The sequence below is a fragment of the Oncorhynchus mykiss genome, chromosome 14, assembly GCF_057628025.1.
Source record: "Oncorhynchus mykiss isolate SJ-2025 chromosome 14, ASM5762802v1, whole genome shotgun sequence".
Lineage (NCBI taxonomy): Eukaryota > Metazoa > Chordata > Actinopteri > Salmoniformes > Salmonidae > Oncorhynchus > Oncorhynchus mykiss.
The window spans coordinates 22,203,771-22,226,729 of record NC_143035.1 but is presented as its reverse complement, the minus strand read 5'-3'; the positions used below and the strand labels follow the sequence as shown (position 1 = coordinate 22,226,729).

Here is a 22,959-nt window from a genome sequence, read left to right as displayed (position 1 = left end):
TACTGCCTGAGCTATGTTGTTGGTGTAAATTGAGAAGAGCGTGGAGCCTAGGATTGAGCCTTGTGGTTCTCCCTTGGTGACAGGCAGTGGCTGAGAGAGCGGATTTTCTGACTTTATACACTGCACTCTTTGAGAGACGTAGTTAGCAAACCAGGCCAAAGACCCCTCAGAGACACCAATATACCTGAGCCGGCCCACAAGAATGGAATGGTCTACCGTATCAAAAGCTTTGGGCAAGTCAATAAAAATAGCAGCACAACATTGCTTAGAATCAAGGGCAATGGTGACATCATTGAGGACCTTTAAGGTTGCAGTGAAACATCCATAACCTGAGCGGGAACCAGATTGCATACCAGAGAGAATACTATAGACATCAAGAAAGCCTGTCAGTTGATTATTGACAGATTTTTCCAACACTTTTGATAAATAGGGCAAAATAGAAATAGGCCTATAACAGTTAGGATCAGCTTGATCTCCCCCTTTAAATAAAGGACGAACCGTGGCTGCCTTCCAAGCAATGGGACCCACAGAGAGAAAACTGCTCCTTAAAGTAACCGCTCGGCCTTCCATATAGCCCGAGTGCACTTATTTCTCATTTGCCTGAACGAGAGTATGCGTGTGCTGAGCCTTTCGCCAAATGAAATTCTTGAGTTGGAGTAACTCTGCAAGATCACGGTCGAAGCAGGGGCTGAACCTCTTTTTAATTATCATTTCTTTATGTCGGTGTTTGTTAACAATACCACTGAAAATATCAAAAAAGAAGGTGCAAACGTCTTCGACAGAGGTGATCAAGCTGATTCTATACCATTTTACAGAGGCCAGTTCATGAAGTAAGGCTTGCTCATTAAAGTGTTTTAGCATGCAAATCAGGACAGGAATCATGACTAAACCAAATGTAACTTTAAATGCAAATGATTGAAAGTTATATTCAGGATAAAAAAGCACTAGTTTCAGAGCTATTTGGAGGGTCTGTTTTCACATGAATGAGTCATTATCAAGTGCTATGATGAAAGTGCTCTGGAGTCTGGCCACACAAAATGAAAGAATGAAGGTCTAACTCTCTGACCTACACCTAGTACTGTATATGTGTATAGAGATGTCCAACCCCTATGAGGTGCACTGATTGACATAATTCAGCTTCATAAGAAGAGTTAACTACCCATGTTAACTTTAATCTGTCCAAGCAGTGGTGTAACGTTGGGAAGCAAGTTCAGGGAGCGCATAATTTAATGAACAAAACAAGAACCACGACCAACGCACAGACAGGAAACACCTGAGGAAGGAACCAAAGGGAGTGACATAAATAAGTAAGGTAATCTGGGAAGGGATGGAGTCCAGGTGAGTGATGACGCACAGGTGTGCGTAACGATGGTGACAGGTGTGCGCCATAACGAGCGGGACCACATGTGACAAGTGGTCTATTACGTGTATTTACCATTACAAGGGTAAGATCCAACACCTGGGACTCACAGCAAAGCTATCTGAATGGAGCTGCAGTGCAGAATTGAAAAAAAATGAAATTATGTGTCATGCTTTTGAGTGAACCAAAGGTGTTCTCCTTGCAAAAATGGAAACCCTTTTATTGACATCCACAGGAAATCATCCGATAGGGCATTATGAACCTGGATCAACAGATAGCAATGAGATATGTTTTTCAGGCCCACAGGAGTGTAGTTAAAATGGGCCTGCTGACTCAAGGGAGAGTGATGTCCAGTACCCAGATAGCATCCAGCACAGCTCCAGTTATTTAATTATAGACATGGCAAGCAGATGTTGACTGACGCATGCAGTACTACCAAGAGATGGATGAAAACAAACACAGCAGAGCAATGTTTCAAACCGCTCTCGTGTGTGAGTGAGAAAGGTTGTGAACATAAGTTCTAGGTTGCTGTGTGACATATTCAAATCAGCCATGTTTGTTGTGCTTCCTGCAGAACAAGCTCTCTGAAAAGAATACTCTTTGTGTAATGTGATAAACCATATATGATTATGCATGCTTATGATGTAGCCTATTGATGAAATTGGAGTTACAGACAGTAGCTCCTTTCTACAGTTTGTTCAAGCCTGGAAACCAAAGGTCGGAGCATTCTCACACGTATCTTAAACTGACCACAGAGTGTTGTATCATGTCTTCAAATGTGTGGAAATATTTGTTCGAGGGGCTACAGTGATTCAGCAGTTAATCTTATCAACTTGTTTTTTTATGAAACGTTCAATTAAAATAACTTGATAATGAGTCCAGTAGGGACAGATGGTGAATAAAATGACCTAGTTCAGTGTTTTGGAGCAGCTTTGGGACAGCTGGGGCCCAAAACCCCATTATAGTATAGTGGGTACAGGAAATGTCTTTATTGCGTGTGAGAGGGAGAGGATGCATTCTCGAGAAAGATGTAACTATTGATTGGCCACTGAAGAAATGTCTTGTGCTGTATTACAGAGAGTCTAGTCCACTCTTTCATATTCAATTAGTATTTCATATTAAATTGTACTTTGATCACAGTAGGCTAAATCAAAATTGTAAGAGTTTGCAGGATTAATCATTAATCCCCCAAAAGTAATAATACTTGTTACCACATCAACTTGTTAACTCATGGGAGTGAATACTTATTTAACCCTGACATTTGTTGTTTTTATTATTTAATAATTTGTAAAAATGTCTAGAATTTATTTCTCACTTTGACGTTGTGGAATATTTTGTGTAGAACAGTGACAACAAAATCCCAAATAAATGTACTTTAATTCCAGGTTGTGGGACAACAAAATGTGCATGAAGTGCATGTGAATGACTCCTAGAGACACAGAACGGTGCATATAGAACTGACACAGTTTGTATTAGTTGATCCTGTATATACACTACACACACATTCGCCTAGACTACTGAACCAAATTTAGTAAGCAGATACACAAACTTAATCTGCATACTGTAGTGTAAATCATTGAACAACAGGATATAACCCGACTAGAGGACTGGCCCCAGTGTGTGACTAGCAACCTGTCTGGACTCAACAGACACAGAGATATCTTCAAAGAAGCCAGCAAGTAACGTTTACAGCTGGACACACAGGCTGGGAGTCCTTCATCTTCCATGGTCAGGACGTTGAGTGACAGGTGATTTAGTAATGTGTGACTCAGAGATCCATTTATTCAGAACACACTGTCCCATCCTGGCAGACTTGGGAAGCTTACTTGGAGCAGGTCCATAGTGCTGCTCACACAGGTGTGCAGCCAAGGACTTCAAAAAGAGCATGCTCTAACAGTTAGTCAAACTCCTGGTTTCAAAAGAGCTTTTCTAACAATTCTAATAGAAGAAATGTTATGCTATTTTCAAGGCATAACATTTGGGAAGCTTACTTGGAACAGGTCCATAGTGCTGCTCACACAGTGAATGGATGTAACAGTGTCACATCCATAGTGCTCACACAGTGAATGATAGTTGTTACTTTCTTTTTCCCCCTTATTTTCCCCCCAATTGGTAGTTACAGTCTTGTCCCATTGCTGCAACTGCTGTACGGATTCGGGAGAGGCAAAGGTCGAGAGCAGTGCATCCTCCGAAACACAACCCAGCCAAGCCACACTGCTTCTTGACACAACACCCACGTAACAGGAGTCGCAAGTGTGCAATGGGAGAAGAACATCCCTGCCGGCCAAACCATCCCCTAACCCGGACGACGCTGGGCCAATTGTGCACCGTCCCATGGGTCTCCTGGTTGCGGGCCGGCTGCAACAGAGTCTGGATTCAAACCAGGATCTCTAATGGCACAGCTAGCACTGCGATGCAGCGCCTTAGAACACTGCGCCACTCGGGAGGGCAGTTGGTACTTTCTATTGTAAAATAATACATGTTTTTCAGGGCATAGCAATCAGATGCCTTGATCTCCTTATACTGTAAACCATGATAAACATAGTTACCTCAAATACTTTCTTTTAGAATTGGGATCGGTTAACACTCAATAGCCAAATAGCAATGCCAACACATGTTTGATGGTGCATTGTGTGCACAGTCTAATCTTTACCCGTCTTTAGCTTACCATGTGCTTACACACCACACAGATGTCATTATTGGATAAACTCACTGCATTACCTTTCTGGTCTATTTACTTCTTAAAAAACAAAATGTGTGTTTAATTGAAACGAAGCCCTAAAACACATCCTTAAAGAAACTGGAAACTCGGAGAGCTGTCTATGTAATCAGTCTATGTGAGCTGTTGGACAAACTCCATGACAAGACCAACCAAAACAAAGGCTTATAAGCAATTAAATTGGATAATGAGCTTACGGTACACTCACTCTCTTTCTAAACAATGGGAGTGATCTTTCTCACCCACCCCAGAGTGTGTCTGCCTATCTGCTAATTCTGGTGTTGCCCACATGAGAGGGCTAACAGCTAGGACAGACACAGCTAGGGCGGGAGTGGCAGCATTAGTGGCTTCCTGCCCAAGGCCTGAGGAGAGGTGGGAGAACAGGACAATCAAACAAGCTAAGCGTCAGTATAGAGACAAAGTAGAGTTGCAATTCAACGGCTCAGACACGAGGTATGTGGCAGGGTCTACAGTCAATAACGGATTACAAAAAGAAAACCAGCTCTGTTGCGGACCAGGATGTCTTGCTCCCAGACAGACTAAATAACTTCTTTGCTCGCTTTGCGGACAAAACAGTGCCACTGACACTGCCTGCTACCAAAACCTGCAGACTCTCCTTCACTGCAGCCGACTTGAGTAAAACATTTAAACGTGTTAACCCTCGCAAGGCTGCAGGCCCAGACGGCATCCCCAGCCGCATCCTCAGAGCATGCGCAGACCAGCTGGCTGGTGTGTTTAAGGACATATTCAATCAATCCTCTGCTGTTCCCACATGCTTCAAGAGGGCCACCATTGTTCCTGTTCCCAAGAAAGCTAAGGTAACTGAGCTAAACGACTACCGCCCCGTAGCACTCACTTCCGTCATCATGAAGTGCTTTGAGAGACTAGTCAAGGACCATATCACCTCCACCCTACCTGACACCCCAGACCCACTCCAATTTGCTTACCGCCCCAAAAGGTCCACAGACGACGCAATCGCAACCACACTGCACACTGCCCTAACCCATCTGGACAAGAGGAATACCTATGTGAGAATGCTGTTCATCAACTACAGCTCAGCATCTAACACCATAGTACTGTCCAAACTCGTCATCAAGACCCTGGATCTCGACCCCGCCCTGTGCAACTGGGTACTGCACTTCCTGACAGGCCGCCCCCCGCTGATCCTCAACGCTGGGGCCCCACAAGGGTGCGTTCTGAGCCCTCTCCTGTACTCCCTGTTCACCCACGACTGCTTGGCCATGCACGCCTCCAACTCAATCATCAAGTTTGCAGACGACACTACAGTGGTAGGCTTGATTACCAACAACGACGAGACGGCCTACAGGGAGGAGGTAAGGGCCCTCGGAGTGTGGTGTCAGGAAAATAACCTCACACTTCAGGAAACAACAGAGGGAGCACCCCCCTATCCACTTCAATGGGACAGTAGTGGAGAGGGTAGTAAGTTTTAAGTTCCTCGGCGTATACATCACGGACAAACTGAATTGGTCCACCCACACAGACAGCGTTGTGAAGAAGGCGCAGCAGCTCCTTTTCAACCTCAGGAGGCTGAAGAAATTCGGCTTGTCACCAAAAGCACTTACAAACTTCTATCACCGCCTGGTAAGACAACTGCTCCACCCACAACCGTAAGGCTCTCCAGAGTGTAGTGAGGTCTGCACAACGCATCACCGGGGGCAAACTACTTGCCCTCCAGGACACCTACACCACCCGATGTCACAGGAAGGTCATGAAGATCATCAAGGATAACAACCACCCGAGCCACTGCCTGTTCACCCCATTATCATCCAGAAGGCGAGGTCAGTACAGGTGCTTCAAAGCAGGGACCGAGAGACTGAAAAACAGCTTCTATCTCAAGGCCATTAGACTGTTAAACAGCCACCACTAACATTGAGTGGCTGCTGCCAACATACTGACTCAACTCCAGCTCACTTTAATAATGGAAATTGATTTAAAAAAATGTATCACTAGCCACTTTAAACAATGCCACTTACTATAATGTTTACATACCCTACATATGTATATGTATATACTGTACTCTATCATCTACTGCATCTTGTTATCTTTATGTAATACATGTATCACTAGCCACTTTAAACTATGCCACGTTTATGTTTACATACCCTACATTCCTCATCTAATTGTTTATTTCTTTAAATGTTACCCCCCTTTCTCCCCAATTTCGTGGTATCCAATTGTTAGTAATTACTATCTTGTCTCATCGCTACAACTGCCGTACGGGCTTGGTTTCTTAACTCAGCGCACCTCCAACCCAGACGCCAATGCACCAATGTGTCGGAGGAAACACTGTGCACCTGGCTACCTTGGTTTGCGCGCACTGAGTCCGGCTCGCCACAGGAGTCGCTGGTGCGCGATGGACCCTCCCCAACCCGGACAACGCTAGGCCAATTGCTCCATGGACCTCCCGGTCACGGCCGGCTGCGACAGAGCCTGGGTGCGAACCCAGAATCTCTGATGGCACAGCTCGCGCTGCGATGCAGTGTCCTAGCCCACTGCACCCTAGCCCACTGTGCCATCCGGGAGGCCTACATTACTCATCTCATATGTATATACTGTACTCGATACCATCTACTGCATCTTGCCTATGCCGTTCTGTACCATCACTCATTCATATATCTTTATGTACATATTCTTTATCCCTTTATACTTGTGTGTATAAGGTAGTAGTTGTGGAATTGTTAGGTTAGATTACTCGTTGGTTATTACTGCATTGTCGGAACTAGAAGCACAAGCATTTCGCTACACTCGCATTAACATCTGCTAACCATGTGTTTGTGACAAATAGAATTTGATTTGATTTTCAGTCCTGGGTTGTTTTCAGTAAGTCACACTGTAACAAGACTTCAGTCTTCTTATTGGATAGAATAAGGTGGTTCCTTCCTTCTTTCACTATTTCAAAACCTTTTCTATCCACTGAACATGACCTAGTTGTACAAACAGAGCAAGCTTATCACACCAAGAATATCCAGATGGTGCCCTCTGCACGCCAAACGATTTACTAGTGAACAACAGGGCACTTATTCTAGAAACAGCAGAGGTCCTATGCTGAAAACTGTGTATCTTGCACACCAACAGTGCTTCCAGAAAGAAGCACCACACAATTTGTGAACACATTTTGTGCCATCTTGACAGTGTATATTCGCCTGTGTTGTATTTTGACCAATTACGTACCAATCTGTTTGTTGTCTTATCTCTCAAAGGAAGTATCTTCTTTTCATTTTTTTTTTTTTTTCACATTAAGCAACAAGTTTTGATTTGTGCCCCTATTTAAATGTACATGCATTTCCAAGACATTTTAACACACTCAAAGTAATGGCCTCAATGCATTGCCTCAATTAGCCTCCATCATGTGTACTCTGTTGTAAATCAATGACTGCATGATTCAGAATGGCACATCAATAGATCAGGGGGAAATGGCACCTGCAGTCTGTGGCCATTGTGGGGGACAGTTTTCTGCTCCAGTAGCTGTGTTCCTGTAAGACATACCATGCATGATGGCGATGCCTTCAAATTTCCCAACAAGGGTCAAATTAAAGTCTAGCTGGAATCAGACTTTGAAGTATGAAATATGTCTCATGATGTGAATATGCAATCAAACATGCAACTCCAGCTATAGCCTGTGAACCTAAATTACTCAATATAAATGATGCAAAATAAATGAATTTATGTAATTTGGAATTAGTGAAGATTATTTATTATTTATATTGGATCAGTCTAAAATATGTAGTATTTCATATTTAATTAATATTATTTTGCCTCCATTTATATATGTTTGCTAAAGAAATAGCCTAAGTAGACTTTTTTGTTCCGTCAATCTTACACACATCACAATGAGCACACATGTATATGCGCGCGCGCTCAATTTCTTTTCATCGGCTGGCATCCTTTCGTGATTAAATCCAATCCAGTCACTGTGAAGTCAGTCTTACCTCTCCGTTACAACAGTAGTCTCCTCCTCGGTCTTTACTAGTTACCACAGCCACAAATGGATAAACCCCGCCTATTTAAAAAATAAAAAAAGCGTATATTTTTTAAATCTTATGTTTAATTTAATCTTAACCCTAAACTTAACAACAATGCTAACCTTATGCCTAACCTTGAAGGAACACCAAAAAGCTCATTTTGATTTTCATGATTTTGTACGATATATATATTTGACTTTGTGGCTGGACTAACTAGTGACCCCTCTCCCCCCCACCACCGTTAACATGGGCAAACCAACTCCTGAGTGATCGTTGATGTGACCAATGGCTGATGGAATCCCTACTTCCTAGCTTGGCTCGTGGGCGAATCGGAATGTTCGGTGGGCAGAACTACATACAGTCAGTCTGGCTCTCAGGTTTGGTTGAAATGGTAAGCTTTGGATGGGATTTAGAGTTTTATTTGATACATTTATGTAATTATTACATTGTATACTATTACATTAAGTCAATTAAGTTTAATGAAGCTGTTCAGGTAAAGTAAAATGTATTTGTTCCCCGTTTTGTAATGTCTTTCTGAAGTAAGCGCTTAGACAGCCACGGTGTCCTATCTAATAAAATGTTTGTGGTATTTCAAATACATTTAATTTATACTTTTGAGGCATTGATGTTGCATGTTACAATGTGTTGAAAGCGTAAACTATCCATATAACCATGGTAGTAACCCTGCTATATTTATATCGTGTTGTTACATCCTTGCTTTTCAACTAGTTTTGTGAAACAGTAACGTTAATGGATTTATTTTATTTTGTTCCACGCTAGTGTATGGCAACACTGTTTCTTCATAAAACAAACCGTTGACTAGCTTTATTGACACATTGCTGTCGAGTATTAAGGCGCACACTTTCCAAAGCAAAAGTACCTGAATAATAATTAGGGTATTCCTGAAAGCACGTGTCAACATGGAGCGGTACAGTGATTTTTAGATAAACCATTTGTGCACCACTGCTGAGAATGATTGACACTGACATGCAAAATATACTTTGTTCTTTTTGGGACAGATTTGACTGCAGATTGGACTGAGACAGTTGATAATGTGTTGAAAAGACATCTGGATGGACACAGCACTACCCTACCACACCTTTCTTCTTCAAACAAGAAGCTTTTACTTTGTAACTGGATACAATTATAAAGAAGAAACGGACCTTCATTTGGAATACTAACAACATTTTCATTATGCCAACTTGAATGGCATGGCTTTTGAGGAAACCTAACCCTGATTGTTTTGAAAGAGTTCACAAGAGTGGTCGAGTTAACTTTTGAAGAATCTTCTGAAGTCTTTACGGGAACAAAATCACAAAATGGATCAAGCAAGCGGCGGAGAGGATCCTAATAAAGCCAATAAAAAGAAAGAAAAAGAGGATGAGAGTAAAAACAAAAAACTGGTTGGTATTTTCTGAGTTTCTTGTTCTGCAGTAGCTAGCCAGCAGATCCAACCCATTTGCTTCCAGCTGCACTAGTGTTGAACAGCATTTCTGTGTATATTAAGATACCATGGAGCCGGTGCGAGATATGGCTTGGAAAATGTACCGCAATCCAGGGATGAGAAATGCGTTATATTCCGAATTGTTCCAATATCATAACTGTAACACCGAGAAGATTGAAAGACTGACAGTTTTTCTGTAAAACTGTCCTTTTCTTCCTCGTGCCAGGTAGCAGAAGTCACAGCAGTATCAGCCAATCAGCTCCTTTGTTGTTCAATGCCAGGTGCCATTCCATAATGGATGCTACTGCTAACTAGCATGAGGACAAAAATGGCACTTTACCCTAGTGCATCTGTATGCAAGCGGGTCATATCTGCTGGCTATATAATAGCCATCTTCTTTTGAAAAGTTACACTGAACTGTCTGTCCTGTCCTGTTATTTGACATTCAAGGGCTAACTGATAGACTTTCCAAATGAGAAAAATTGTTACATGGGTTTCACACGCTACTTATGAGTGAATCAGCTTTACTACTCACACGTCCTTTGTTGAAAGGAATTCATGAGCACGCCCTATTCACGGTTTTACTGTTGTGCATTAGAGCTTGTTAATCAGTCACCTCCAGGGTAAGCCCTGGTGTTAAAGTCAAACCATCCCAGCAGTCTATGAACCAACCCCGCTGCTCACTCTAGTAACCTTGCAGAGTTGACTACATCACGTTGTCATACATACATCCTTGTGGTGCAAGACAAGCTTCAAAGATGGGCTGACAGCCCCAAATGGTAATCATATTAACTATTTAATGTAGCATTCACATTTTGACCTAGATGCCTGCTCGCATTTCACTCAAGTTACTTTTGAAACCCTCAACATTTTTGACTTTTGATCAAAGGCCTTCCTACAAGTACAACCTGAGGCCTTTGAAAGGCATTCCTGTTGCAGAGACAGATACAGTGGAAAGTTGAGCAACTTGCTGACCCAGAGGGTTTGCAGGAGAGTCTTGTGCTGTGCATGAGGGTCAGCATTATATTGTAGATATGACCTGAGCCAACCTAAACGGCATGATCAGCACTATGACATAAACAACAACTAAGCAACAGTGCATAGGTTAGGCAGCTAGGCTACTTGTTGATAATAACTGATAGCTTATATCTAACCAACTTTTATTTACTTCTTCAGCTCAGCTGTGGAGTCTCCCTATTGGCCTACACACTGGTTAATATAGTCTGGTACAGTGTTCTTTAGTTACCTACACACTGGTTAATATAGTCTGCTACAGTGTTGTTTAGTTACCTACACACTGGTTAATATAGTCTGCTACAGTGTTGTTTCGTTACCTACACACTGGTTAATATAGTCTGCTACAGTGTTTCGTTACCTACACACTGGTTAATATAGTCTGCTACAGTGTTGTTTCGTTACCTACACACTGGTTAATATAGTCTGGTACAGTGTTGTTTAGTTACCTACACACTGGTTAATATAGTCTGGTACAGTGTTGTTTAGTTACCTACACACTGGTTAATATAGTCTGGTACAGTGTTGTTTCGTTACCTACACACTGGTTAATATAGTCTGGTACAGTGTTGTTTCGTTACCTACACACTGGTTAATATAGTCTGCTACAGTGTTGTTTAGTTACCTACACACTGGTTAATATAGTCTGGTACAGTGTTGTTTAGTTACCTACACACTGGTTAATATAGTCTGGTACAGTGTTGTTTAGTTACCTACACACTGGTTAATATAGTCTGGTACAGTGTTTAGTTACCTACACACTGGTTAATATAGTCTGGTACAGTGTTGTTTCGTTACCTACACACTGGTTAATATAGTCTGGTACAGTGTTGTTTCGTTACCTACACACTGGTTAATATAGTCTGGTACAGTGTTGTTTAGTTACCTACACAAGGGTTAATATAGTCTGGTACAGTGCTGTTTAGTTACCTACACACTGATTGATGTACAAGGTGTATCAGTTTGACACTGTGTGTCGTTGGGTATCAAGTGTCATTTGAGCTATTACAGCACAGTGCGCCTCATCCCTTGCGTGGAAGTGAAATCAGTAGGGAGCTCATTGCTCATATTTCACAAACTAATTTGACTGAATGTCCTGTGATTAACTTGATCAAAGTTGACTTCCAAATTAAGCCATGTTCATTAATGATTAGTGACCAGTGTATGTAGGAGACTCACAGGATCTATTTAAAGTGGACTCTTCCCATGTCTTAATTGCAACACTGGAGGGATACGGTCTCTCACGGGCTGCGCTTCAGTGTGGTCATCATAATGTCAGCCCCACCCTCCCTGGAGTAAACTAGCACTGGTTGGAAAGATGGGCTGTAAACTGAAGCAGGTTACAAACAGCAGCAGAAACGTTAGGGGAGGGAGAGTGGGAATTCTACATGGCAACACGCAGGGTATTTGTCTCAGTTGGTAGAGTATGGGGCTTGTAATGCCAGGGTAGTGGGTTCGATTCCCGGGACCACCCATATGTTAAATGTAAGCATGTATGACTGGAATGTCGCTTTGGATAAAAGCATCTGCTAAATGGCATTTTATTATTATAACTTTCGCCACTTGCAGCCACAGGGTTCTGTGCCACCGGAGTTGTCAATAAGCTTTAGGCGGCACAGCGGACGGTTCTTGCCCGGCTGTTTGTAAGCTCCTCGAGCATAAGTCAAATAAGGAAAAGTTGCGTCCTCTGCTCAAACAGGATGTAGGCCTGTGGTTGAGCTGATCATTTTTCACTGACTTACTGTAGTGTAACCTGGAACTGTTCCTCTACAGGGCCAGCATGTTAACAAGTAGTATGACAGCGAGTTCTTTCAGTTCCTCTGTGGATCAAGAGATATGTTGAGTCATCCAGGAGAATGCCCTAGTCACCGCTAAGGTAAAGAAGATAATCAGTTTAGCCTAATGTTAAAGAGCAGGATGGCCATCTGGCCTACTTTATGGCTTTGTTTACCAAATATGTCCCTCCAATTTGTGCTGAGCCTACAGAGAGCCAATTTCTCAACTATGTCCTGGCTGCAATGGGCAGGTAGGTCTCTTCTGTCTTGATGCAACAGGGCTGCTGGGGCTGTGAGAATCTGTCCATTGGTGAGCTGCTGGAGTGGCGCAGTGGTCTAAGGCACTGCATCTCAGTGCAAGAGGCGTCACTATAGTACCTGGTTTGAATCCAGGCTGTATCACATCCGGCTGTGATTGAGAGTTCCATAGGGCGGCACACAATTGGCCCAGCGTCGTCAGGGTTTGGCCGGAGTAGGCCTGGCATTGTACATTTTGAATTTGTTCTAACTGACTTGCCTAGTTAAATAAAGGTTAAATAAAAATTGGGCCTCTGGAATGTAAACCTCTGGTTGTCTCAGGCTGAGACTCTCGAGCAGAAGAGCTGACATGTACAGGGAATGACTGTGGTGAGAAGTACATGCAGAGTCCTGTGTACAGGGAATGATTGTGGTGAGAAGTACATGCAGATTCCTGTGTACAGGGAGTGACTGTGGTGAGAAGTACATGCAGAGTCCTGTGTACAGAGAATGACCGTGGTGAGAAGTACATGCAGATTCCTGTGTACAGGGAATGACCGTGGTGAGAAGTACATGCAGATTCCTGTGTGCATGGAATGACTGTGGTGAGAAGTACATGCAGTCCTGTGTACAGGGAATGACCGCATATACTTCTCACCACGGAGTCCTGTGTACAGGGAGTGACCGTGGTGAGAAGTACATGCAGTCCTGTGTACAGGGAATGACTGTGGTGAGAAGTACATGCAGAGTCCTGTGTATAGGGAGTGACTGTGGTGAGAAGTACATGCAGAGTCCTGTGTACAGTGAATGACCGTAACCAGAAGTACAAACAAAATTAAGCAACCATTCCTCTGGGTTGCAGACTACCTCGCAGTCGGGAGGGGTTGGTGTGTGGTGCAATGCTGGTGGGCCAAATCTTGTAATTGCTGGTATGTGCTGCTCCAGCAGGGTTAAGTAACTTAAAGAGAATGGCTGTGATTTCTAGCCAGCAGAAAACCCCAGTGTTTTTTGGACTGTAATGACATTGTAGGAATAGAACCCCCAGAAAACCCCAGTGTTTTGTGATCTATTTTCATTTAACCTTTTATTTATCTTGGCAAGTAAATTAAGAAATAATTCTTATTTACAATGACGGCCTACCGGGGAACAGGGGCAGAACAACATATTTTTACCTTGTCAGCTCGGGGATTCAATCCCGCAACCTTTCGGTTACTGGCCGACTGCTCTAACCACTAGGCTACCTGCCGCCCCATCTATAATAACATAGTAGGACTAGAACCCCCAGAGTCTCCTAAGAGGGTGTGGTATTTAAATGTTGTGGAAAAATAGTCTTACAACACTAACTCTTAAACATCCTCCAGTCGCTCAGCTACTGCCTCCCCTCCGTTGGCTCCACGGCCCAGCCCAGCCAGGGCTTTAGTGCTGCCTCACTGCTGCTTGGATGAGTGCTGATGTCATCTAAGCACTCTCTGTCAGTGAGCTCACTGTGAACTACATACTCCTTAAGAGGTCTCAGTGCCAGGCATGGTCACTGTTGTTGCCCAGCCTCAACAGTGCAGCAGAGGTGAAGAGGCAGGCCTGTGCTCTGGCTCTCGCCTTTGGCGGCCTGAGAGTGGAGGGAGGAAGTAATCATTCATCCCTGGGTGGAGCCTTGATCTTACTTTTTGTTTTCCCCCTCCCTTTTGCACATGCATGCCTCGATACATGCAGGCCTTAAATGTCCTCAAATATTTGACATCACTTTCGCAGACTTTGCCACCCTTGATTTCTTCCAGAGATTGTCTGTAATCACTGTGAATGTGTATCCGTGTGGATCCAGGCCAGAGTTTACGGACATAAGTCTGTTTTTAAAGCTGGATTAGAGGTGGAGGTTGTCACCTCACTGACACAACCCGCTGAGAATTGGTGACAGGGCACTAGGATTCACCTTAGCGTGGGTATCCTTTAGACTTCCGTGAAAGGATGTCTGACCTGGTGAAAGCGACTTGTGAGGAGAGAAACTTTTGAAAGCTGTGTTTGTTTAATGAGTCACCGGGTAGGATACCATCACAACAACACTATCTGAGCTCTGACTTGTGATGTGGACACAAAAAACTGCCAAGGACATCAGGATAACCCCTCAGGTTATTTTAAGGTTAAGGGCACTTTTAGCAGGCTGTCTGTCACAAGAATGACATCTACTGAGTCATTTTTGGTTGTCCCATGTTTGCTGTTATCAAATCATAACCGCAAACAGCTTTGACTTCTAACAAAATTGACAGAAGGAATTCAGGAGATCCGGTTTGTCAGAGCCCCCTCAACCTCTTCTGCATTCCAGAGTAAATTGTGACCTCGGAGAGAGAGAGAGCGGAGTGTGCTAACATATTTACCCCAAGATCCATTCATAACTTGAGGATTATGTGGGTTATACTGTCTCACTGAAATGCTATGCAGTATTTCAACTTGTTTAATGCAAGTCAATTTGGTTAACACCGATTGAATTACCTGAGAGGCAGAGTATCTTATCTACTTTTCTGTGTGTAGTAGTCATACAGTTCTTTGAATAAATAGAACTGCTCGCAAAGCATGTCGAAATTCTAACAATGTTGACATGACATACTGACATGTTTTGAGACTGCTATCTGACTTCATGTGTGAAGCCATCTAGGTATGATTGTACAATACTGGGGAGTTGGAACTTATTCTCCTCCACATCTGTTGAGTCTGGTTGATTTGACAAATACATACTGTAAGCTAGCCCATATGTCATAGATTCTACTAATGATTAGTCTTGCACACTTAAAATTTAAAATATTACATAAATTCAACACTTGTCGTCTTAGCATAAATACCCTAGGTAGATTCCATGGTATTTATGACAAATAGACCAGTGACATAGTCGATTGGAATGTGGGTGGAATAATAGACCGTCATTGTGGAGGGTTTCTGGACTCCATGGATTCACATTAATGGATTCACCGTGTAGGTGTTTATGGATCAGTTTAATATGTGATATGGGCCCAGCATCATGTGAATGAAACAAATTCAAGGTGCGATGACAACATGCTCATTTGCAGAGTTCTCTCCAGTTCTCAACGGGAAACAGAAATGTACTGATTTATATTTATTGGTGCAAAGGGGCCTTAGAGACCTAGTGTTTTGTGATTGACAAACATCGATTTTACAGGATTGTTGATAGCCACTCAGCGAATGTGGCGAGAAATCATCTGAAACCGCTTCTCAAAGCACCAACACTCTGAATAACATGAAAACAGCCAAACAAGCTCTGCTAGGGCGAGTTAAATGGTTCGAGTCTGAGGTTCTCTCTCATTTCTGTCTGGAAGTAGCTAACCCTACCACCCCTCTTCTAATTGGAGTAAACTAATGGACAACAACACTTAGGCTTCTCATTCCAGCTTATACATTCAAAATACATTTTACAGACACAGTATACGTTACCAGTCAAAAGTTTGGATACACCTACTCAATCAAGGGTTTTCTTCATTTTTACTATTTTCTACATTGTAGAATAATAGCAAAGACATCAACTATGAAATATCACGTATGGAATCATGTCGTAACCAAAAAAAGTGTTAAACAAATCAAAATATATTTTATGTTTGAGATTCTTCAAAGTAGCCACCCTTTGCCTTGACAGCTTTGCACAATCTTGGCATTCTCTCAACCAGCTCCACCTGGAATGCTTTTCCAACAGTCTTGGAGATCCCACATATGCTGAGCACTTGTTGGCTGCTTTTCTTTCACTCTGTGGTCCAACTCATTCCAAACCATCTCAATTGGGTTGAGGTCGGGTGATTGTGGAGGCCAGGTCATCTGATGCAGCACTCCAACACTCCTTCTTGGTCAAATAGCCCTTACACAGCCTGTAGGTGTGTTTTGGGTCATTGTCCTGTTAAAAATCAAATGAAAGTCCCACAAAGCACAAATCAGATGGGATGGCGTATCGCTACAGAATGCTATGGTAGCCATGTTGGTTAAATGAGCCTTGAATTCCAAATAAATCCCTGACAGTGTCACCAGCAAAGCACCATCACACCACCACCTCCATGCTTAACGGTGGGAACCACACATGCTGAGATTATCCATTCACCTACTCTGCGTCTTACAAAGACACAGTGGTTGGAAACAAAAATCTCAAATTTGAAGTCAGCAGACCAAAGGATAGATTTCCACCGGTCTAATGTCCATTGCTTGTTTTTTTGTCCCAAGTTGATGTTGCGATGTGTCTGTTACTTGAACTCTGTAAAGCATTTGGGCTGCAATCTGAGGTGCAGTTAATTGCCGATTTCTGAAACTGGTAACTCTAATGAACATATCCTCGGCAGCAGAGGTAGCTCTGGGTCTTGCTTTCCTGTGGTGGTCCTTATGAGAGCCAGTTTTATCATAGCGCTTGATGGTTTTTGTGACTGCACTTGAAGAAATGTTCAAAGTTCTTGACATTTTGCGGATTGACTGACCATGTCTTCCAGTAATGATGAACTGTCGTTTCTCTTTGCCAAATAGAGCTATCTTCTGTATACCAACCCTACCTTGTCACAACCCAAGTGATTGGCTCAAACGCAATAAGAAGGAAAGAAATTCTACAAATGAACTTTAGCAAAGCACACCTGTTAATTGAAATGCATTCCATTTGGCTACCACATGAAGCTGGTTGAGAGAATGCTAAGAGTGCAAAGCTGTCATCAAGGCAAAGGGTGGCTACTTTGAAGAATCTAAAATCTTAAATATATTTTGATTTGTTTAATACTTTTTTTGGTTGATTTCGTATGTGTTATTTCATAGTTTTGATGTCTTCAATATTATTTTGTAGAAAATAGTAAAAATAAAGAAACCCTTGAATGAGTAACTTTTGACTGGTACTGTATTTTACATAAAAGTATATTTTACATTACTCTCTATTAGCTATAGAAAAATGATTAGTGTAGATCAGCATCTCAAAGGTCACGCAGAGTTCAGTGTGTATGGTGCTGGCTCAACCATGCTGTGAATGGTGGCAGACAGCAGCCTGATTTAAAAACAGCCCATATACATCTAGACACGGTTTTCTAGGGTTGTACCCTGAGAGTGGATAAATCTCAACTGTCTGCCGCCCTCAAGCAGGAAACAGGGTTGACTCATCATCGCTTTCTTTAGGCGTTGGCTTGGCGGTGCAGTTGTGTTCTTTATAACAGACACACAGAGGGAGGGAGGGACTGTTAAACCTCTGTGGTTCAAATCTGCACGTACAGTACACTAACCTGTGTTTGATTGAACTTGACAGATTCTGTGGTTCTACGTAGAGGTGTCTGTTGAGACAGACCTTTGTTCAGTATATAAAAGTTTTGTGTCATGAGATGTTTTGAGATAGCGTTATCTCACACACTGTGAGTGTTGTTCACTGTTTGACTGCGAATGTATTTTTTATGCGTTGTCGGCGTGCACATTTTGCTTTAGTTTCACTTCATCGGAATTTGTCAGGATCCTCTTTTAGGCCCACTCATCAGCAGTTCTTTCTGTTGGATTGTGTTGCCATGGGCCTCTGTATTCCCCAATAAATAGTTCTAACATTCATAACCAATTTCATCAACAATTAGGCAGCAGAGATTTCTCAGTAATCTCAAAGCGAGAAAGTAGACGTAGCCTATGTAACTTCACACAAATCCTCATTGAACAATAAGCTAAGCCTTTCATTTTTGCATTTCCAGTCAGTCATTCTCAAATCCTAACTCTTTACTTCTTTCATTCCCTTCTCTCCTGATCATGTTTTCTGTGTGCCTGGCAGTGATTGTATTTGTGGATATTAGGCCTATTCCTTTAATGAATTCAATCTGCTTTTAATGATTTTAATCATGGCAGACAATTAGGGGTTCATTAAAGTAATTAAAATATCAGTAATGCATGAATAGTTAAGCCCTCCTTTAGACATACAGTTGTATGCATGTGAGATGTTATGGTGGCTTAGTGAAACAAACTCTTAGTGTTGGATTAGAAGCCTTTGTTTTACCTAGGCTTGCCTTCCTGCGTGTGGGGCTAGATTATGAAAAACGTAGTTTTCAAACCCTGGTAAAAACAGAATTTGTATATTGGTCTTTCTATAAATAAAGGGGCCCATGTGTGACTTCAGGGTTAAAATGTCTAAATGGTTTGATATACATTTAAATGATTTTGTTGCACCACATGTATAGCTACAGGAATTAGAGTCTAGGTCGGCACAATGAGACCATTACTCCTAGCAACATCAAAACATCTACATGGCATTCAAAATGTCACATGAAACATTGTCACTGCGTGTTTCTTTGTCATGCCTAATAGCCAGGTCTGTTTTGTGCTTTAGGCAACTTATCTATAATTAATAGCCATGCTAAACCTTCCAGAATAATTAATAAGATATACAACAACATTTCTACTTTTTTTTAAATAGTTGATGTAACATTTTTAATACAATAATGTAAAATTATGGGTTCTGTCAACAAAATAATTGACAATAATAATAACCAATAAGACCTCATTATAATTAAATCAAATGTGCTTTTTCCCTGCACAGAATACAACAGTAGCATGGCATCCTGCAGCAAATTAGGGTGAAGTGCCTTGTTCAAGGGCACGTCAACAGATTTTCACCTTGGCTTGGGTATTCAAATTTTATTTGACACATGCACAACAGGTCCCTTACTGTGAAATGATTACTTACAAGCCCTTAACCAACAATGCAGTTCAATAAATAGTGTTAAAAAAATATTTACTAAATAAACAAAAGTAAATGTAACACAATAAAATAACAATACCAAGGCTTTATACAGGGGGTACCGGTACCAAGTCTATGTGCGGAGGTACAGGTTAGTCAAGGTAATTTGTACTTGTAGGTAGTGGTAAAGTGACTATGTATAGATAATAAAAACAGAGTAGCAGCAGTGTAAAAAAAGAAAGGGGGGGTGTCAAAGTAAATAGTCCGGTTGGCCATTTGCTAAATTTTTCAGCAAATGCTTCAAGCAATGTGTGTGTGTGTGTGTGTGTGTGTGTGTGAAAACAAGACATCACATTCTTGCTTCCTCTGCCCATGTTTGCTCCACTCCTTGCCTCTCCTTGAAAGTGCATTGTAGCCCGAGGGGAGGAACCTTCCCTCCTCTCCCCCGATGTGCTTTGAGGAGGTGAGGATTGGAGGAAACAAGGGGAGAATGTCAATGGCATTTACTTCATTCGTCATGTCCTCTCACCTTGCCGCCTCCTCAAAACCCATTGGATAAGAATGTGAGAAGGGAGGGACCTATGACCTTCTCATCCAATGGGTTTTGAGAACGAGGAGAGGGGATGTAACGAATTAAGGAAATGCCATTGAGATTCTCCCATGGAGAGAGGAAGCAAGTATATTTCATTGCTTTTAAAAAAATGTTGTGACTGACCGACCGACCGTATTGCCCATGTCCTGTCCAGAAATAACCCCTAGCATCAACTGCCCAGAGTCTAGACTCTTGTGGAGATCTGAGAGGGATTGATGGGTGGTGACATGGTGAGAGCTCCACCGTACCCTTTGATAGGCATTGGTTGAATTTTGGCAGTATTGCTTATACCTGTCCAGTTCTCTCAGATCTCCACAAGTGTCTAGGGCAGTTGTGGGCAATTCCAGTCCTTGAGGGCCTGATTGGTGTCACAGTTTTGCCCCAACTAACACACCTGACTCCAATAAATCGCCTGATCATGATCTTCAGTTCAGAATGCAATTTGATTAATCAGCTGTGTTTGCTTGGGATGGAGAAAGTGTTGACACCAATCAAGCCCTCGAGGACTGGAGTTGCCCACCCCTGGACTAGGGGTTGCTTCTGGATAGGACCCCACAACCCTCTGGATGACACTTGAGGCATTGGTTGGATGTTTAATTCCATTGCTATTCACACACAGATTTGCACACGTGTAAGTAGGACTCACCAACGGCAACCTATCAGGCTCATCAGACAGGTCTGGGCAGCTTTAGACCTGCTGTAAACAGTGAAAGGATATATTTTCATGTCTACTATTCTCACCCTTGCTTCCAGCTAGTTAGGTGTGCCACCACTGACTGACTATAGCTAGGGCATATCTCTAGTCTAGCAATATGCAGTCGTGGCCAAAAGTTTTGAGAATGACACAAATATTAATTTCCACAAAGTTTGCTGCTTCATTGTCTTTAGATATTTTTGTCAGATGTTACTATCGAATACTAAAGTATAAATACAAGCATTTCATAAGTGTCAAAGGTTGTTATTATTGACAATTACATGAAGTTGATGCAAAGTCAATATTTGCAGTGTTGACCCTTCTTTTTCAAGACCTCTGCAATCCGCTCTGGCATGCTGTCAATTAACTTCTGGGCCACATCCTGACTGACGGCAGCCCATTCTTGTATAATCAATGCTTGGAGTTTGTCTGAATTTGTGGGTTTTTGTTTGTCCAACCGCCTCTTGAGGATTGTCCACAAGTTCTCAATGGGATTAAGATCTGGGGAGTTTCCTGCCATGGACCGAAAATATCAATGTTTTGTTCCCCGAGCCACTTAGTTATCACTTTTGCCTCATGGCAAGGTGTTCAATCATGCTGGAAAATACATTGTTTGTCACCAAACTGTTCCTGGATGGTTGGGAGAAGTTGCTCTCGGAGGATGTGTTGGTACCATTCTTTATTCATGGCTGTGTTCTTAGGCAAAATTGTGAGTGAGCCCACTCCCTTGGCTGAGAAACAACCCCACACATGATTAGTCTCAGGATGCTTTACTATGACACAGGACTGATGGTAGCGCTCATCTTGTCTTCTCCGGACAAGCTTTTTTCCGGATGCCCCAAACAATCGGAAAGGGGATTCATCAGAGAAAATGACTTTACCCCAGTTCTCAGCAGTCCAATCCCTGTACATTTTGCAGAATATCAGTCTGTCCCTGATGTTTTTCCTGGAGAGAATTGGCTTCTTTGCTGCCCTTCTTGAACCCAGGCCATCCTCAAAGTCTTCGCCTCACTGTGCGTACAACTTTAGGAGACGGTCCTGGCGCTTGCTGGACTTTCTTGGGTGCCCTGAAGCCTTATCACAACAATTGAACCGCTCCCCTTGAAGTTCTTAATGATCCGATAAATGGTTGATTTAGGTGCAATCTTACTGGCAGCAATATCCTTGCCTGTGAATCCCTTTTTGTGCAAAGCAATGATGACGGCACGTGTTTCCTTGCAGGTAACCATGTCTGACAGAGGAAGAACAATGATTCCAAGCACCACCCTCCTTTTGAAGCTTCCAGTCTGTTATTCGAACTCAATCAGCATGACAGAGTGATCTCCAGCCTTGTCCTCATCAACACTCACACCTGTGTTAACGAGAGAATCACTGACATGTCAGCTGGTCCTTTTGTGGCAGGGCTGAAATGCAGTGGAATTTTTGGGGGGGGATTCAGTTAATTTGCATGGCAAAGAAGGACTTTGCAATTAATTGCAATTCATCTGATCACTCTTCATAATATTCTGGAGTATATGCAAATTGCCATCATACGAACAAAAATGTATATTTGTCGTTCTCAACTTTTGGCCACGACTGTATACTGTTGTTTTGGCTGTATAGCATCATTTAAACCATTTAGATGTAATCTACATAATATCCAAAAGTAATTATTTATCATGAGAGGGCCATAAACAATATCTAGCAATGCTGCATACGCCAAGAAAGGTTAAAATCTCACCTTTCTGGTAAAATTGTCACTTGTGAGGACTGATAAAAATATGAAATATTTTGTATGAATAAGGTATGAATAAGGTTTGAAATTACATATATACTTTCTAAATTTACATATATACTTTCTAAATTTAGTATAATAAAATTATAAAACGCCTATAAGATTTCACTTTCCTTATAACTTTAACATGTGAGGAACTCACCTTTCACCTCACATTAATCTTGTCCATCTATGACAAATAGTGTTATTTGTTTAAAATCTATAAATAATTTTAGATGAAGGGCTTTAAATCGATCTCTGAATGTGCTACTGTGATGAAACCACTCTCACCTGCTGCATTACAATGTAAGGATTGCAGGCATATGCTCTTGTCAGTGGCTGTGGGGTAGGGTTCAGCCAAGAGTTGATAGACAGTAGGAATAGCAGATGAAATGGTCGGAGGGACATCTCAGCATCAAGGAGTCTCAGATTTCACATCCTTCATCACACAGGCTCAGAAGATATACTATTCTGTTCTTGGGAACCAGGGCTATTGCTAAATGCAAGCCATTTCGATCTACGGTGTCCACAGATCGATTTATAAGCGAAAATGTCGGTCGGCACCAGAACCGCTACAAAACCACGCAGGTCCCCTGAACAGGGGACTTTAGATCAGAGGTTTTAATAAGATTACCAAGTTAGCGAGGATATATCAGTCCGCTAATAATTTACAGTAACAGCGGTTCATTAATAAGTAAATGCACTCTAAACCGTATGCAGAATT

General features: G+C 42.2%; 1 protein-coding gene across 13 annotated transcripts in view; it reads left to right on the top strand.

Moving 5' to 3' along the window:
• The first annotated feature begins 8,087 nt into the window (after window positions 1–8,087).
• The window catches only part of diaph2 (diaphanous related formin 2), a 705,396-nt gene continuing 690,524 nt past the window's right edge, over window positions 8,088–22,959 (top strand). For 10 of the 13 annotated variants that reach the window (XM_090198585.1, XM_090198584.1, XM_090198577.1 and 7 more), the window contains exons 1-2: window positions 8,088–8,453; window positions 9,082–9,465. In XM_090198585.1, coding sequence (XP_090054711.1) covers window positions 9,382–9,465 — 84 coding nt within the window. In that variant the 5' untranslated portion in view covers window positions 8,088–8,453; window positions 9,082–9,381. Of the gene's footprint in view, window positions 8,556–9,081; window positions 9,466–22,959 lie in introns of all 13 variants that reach the window. The other 3 variants (XM_090198580.1, XM_090198576.1, XM_090198583.1) reach the window with 3 other exon arrangements.